The sequence below is a fragment of the Gavialis gangeticus genome, unplaced genomic scaffold, assembly GCF_001723915.1.
Source record: "Gavialis gangeticus isolate Ggan-Ray unplaced genomic scaffold, GavGan_comp1, whole genome shotgun sequence".
Lineage (NCBI taxonomy): Eukaryota > Metazoa > Chordata > Crocodylia > Gavialidae > Gavialis > Gavialis gangeticus.
The window spans coordinates 9,061,338-9,063,911 of NW_017729019.1; the positions used below are offsets into that span (position 1 = coordinate 9,061,338).

Sequence of the window (2,574 nt, forward strand, 5' to 3'; positions counted from 1 at the left end):
TTCCCCTTAAAAAAGCCAAGGAAAGTTAGTGGGCTTAACCACCTACCCAGTAAAGTGTTTCAAGCATCTGAAACTTGTATCTACAGTGGACTTTCAAGTGGCTGCTGTTGTCCTTCTACCAAGAAACGTTTCTGACTATATCCGCAGGAAGCCTGATGAGCTTCTGAAGAACCTTTTTAAAGCTAAAAAACTGGTCGGTGCACAATGGAAGATGATGTATAATGCAGTGGCCCATAGCTTCTTGGCCCCTACAAATCCTCCCTGCCCTGAATGGTGAATTCATTTAAATAACACCGGTTCTTTTGTGAAGAATACCCTAAAAGGCTAGCAGAGGTGAATTTTCAAAAACCAGGATTATGGCCTTCATCCAAATTTGGTAGTGGAAGTAGTAAATAGACCTGGCTGAGTAAAATTTCCCCTCCAAGGGCAGACACTAGGTTTTCAGACATCTTTAAAAGAAAATAAAAAAACCCAAGCCCCCAGAACCTTGTGCCAAGTCTGGACGTTCTGTTCATTTGGGAGTTTAAAGTTTTGATCTGTTTGATGTGAATAGCCTTTTCTTCAGCCCTCACAACGTCTGTCACTCTTTATCTCAGCACTTCCCCCACAGGCTCAGAAGAAGAAAGTGTTTGCTCTAGGTTATCATTTTTTTAGTGATTTCCTGGAAAGGTGTGTCTCTTAGCTATGCACTGCTGGCTTTTCTGGACAGGCACAGCCCTGGGTAACAGGACTTTGAACAGAAGATCCCAGGGGTCTGAACAGCAATGATTTAAATGGCAGCTTGCATTTTTATGGTCTTGGGCCACAAAGCAAGAACTAATGGTTCAGTGCAGCACCAACCAGATGGATCTTTACAGAAAGAGGTGTGTCTGGTGGCTTTTGGCTGGAATAGTCATTCCCCTTTATTTACTGACTGCGCTGAGATGGTGGGTTGTATGTAGCTAAAAAGGAATTGGGTTTTATTGCTCTGGATCTCCAGGTTTATTTATATTTTTGCTCGATTCCCAAGGAGTTATTTCAGTTCCAAGGATTGGGTTTGGCACATGTCTTACATCTTTATTTTGAGATGAAAAGACAGAATGGGAAACAGATGTTGCCGCACTAGTCGTGACTTCTTCAGGGTTGCGCAGAGGAAAGTAACACCTCTTGCCTCCTCGCAGTGTGGAGCCTTGGTGAATTGAGAAGGGGGGATTCCTGAGGGAGGGCATGGATGTTGTAAGGGAGGAACAGTTTCCGGAAGCTCAGCGGTTGCTCATTCAGAAACTTGTAAAAATGACAAGCCTTGACTATTTCACAATACCACTTTCTTACTATTTATATTTTTCTGTTGGTAGACGGGAAACTATTTAAGCCCAAATTAACTTAGAGCAGTGAGTGGGAATGACCTAGAGGACTGCAGAGAAGCGGATTAACGCAGGTATTCTTGATTACGCCTCTGCAACAAGGTCTTGAATACACTTGAGTAACCCTACTGGCTGGGCACGCTGGGTATTGCTCATCACCAAATCATGCTTTGTCATTCTCCTCCTCTCACCCCTGTGTTTTCAGTCCTCCTATTCTTTGTCCGTCCTGATTTCCCCACCCGTGCCCTGTCTGCACTCTTTCTTTTGTCTTTCCCCTCTACACTCTTGTCCACAGAATAGTCTTCATATGTTCAAGCTAGATTGCACAGCTCAGACAGCTGCAAGCTGCATCTCTCCCTGTGTCATGCTATGAGCCTAAACGTGGCCATGCTGAACTGCAGTGCTTTTCTTCTGGCTGGATGCATGCGAGTAAGGATAGGCATTTTGCCCTTAGGGGAATGGCTGCCTAAGGTGTACCTTCTCTGAAGACATGGGAGAAAGCAGGGCAGGATGGCACCTTACAGACTTAATCCGAAAGGCATAAGCTTTTTTGGGCAACAGCCTACTGTGTCAGATGCCATGAAGGTATGGTGTGTGTTGGTGCTCATTACATCTTCAAAAGTCCATTGCATTTTGTTTCCATCCCTGTGTATGGCAGGCACGTAACTCCGGTTGGTTAAGGTAACAGTGTGCTGTCGAATAGATGCATGCTCTGAAAATAAATGTAAAACTCTTGCTGAATGACAGCACTTTGTTCGAGGTGGTATTATTACATTTTGTCCCGTGCATTGTAAAAAACCCAACATTTAAACTTTCTTGTGTCGTGTTTTTTTTGTTTTAATTCCCGCAGGTCACTAGCAACAAACTCACAATGAAGGATCATCCCCTGACTGGAAGTCAGGTCAAAGTTGAGCAATTATTTGAGGACTCTGGAAACAGAAGGAGCAGTACGCTTCAGTCTGCAGGGATCAGTGTGTCGGATAGATCTCTTCCTTCCCTGACGAAAGATAAAAGCACGGACAGCTTAGGCACAGCCAAATCTAGTGGTAGTTCATCAAAAACACATAAAGCTGTCGCTCAAGCTCCAGAGCAAGCACTGAAACAGTATAAACATCTGTTGTCTGCCTATGAGCAGCAAGAAATATTGAACTTCTCTGAAATTTACTTTGTGGGTCCAAATGCAAAAAAGAGGCAAGGGGTCATTGGAGGGCCTAACAACGGAGGGTATGAT

At 44.1% G+C, this 2,574-nt stretch overlaps 1 protein-coding gene across 1 annotated transcript in view; it reads left to right on the forward strand.

Annotated features, from left to right (window-relative positions):
- Nucleotides 1-2,574, forward strand: part of DYRK3 (dual specificity tyrosine phosphorylation regulated kinase 3) — a 21,687-nt gene that overhangs the window by 9,762 nt on the left and 9,351 nt on the right. The window contains exon 3 of the mRNA XM_019514021.1: nucleotides 2,194-2,534. Within this exon, the coding sequence (XP_019369566.1) occupies nucleotides 2,194-2,534 (341 nt within the window). The remainder of the gene's footprint in view (nucleotides 1-2,193; nucleotides 2,535-2,574) is intronic.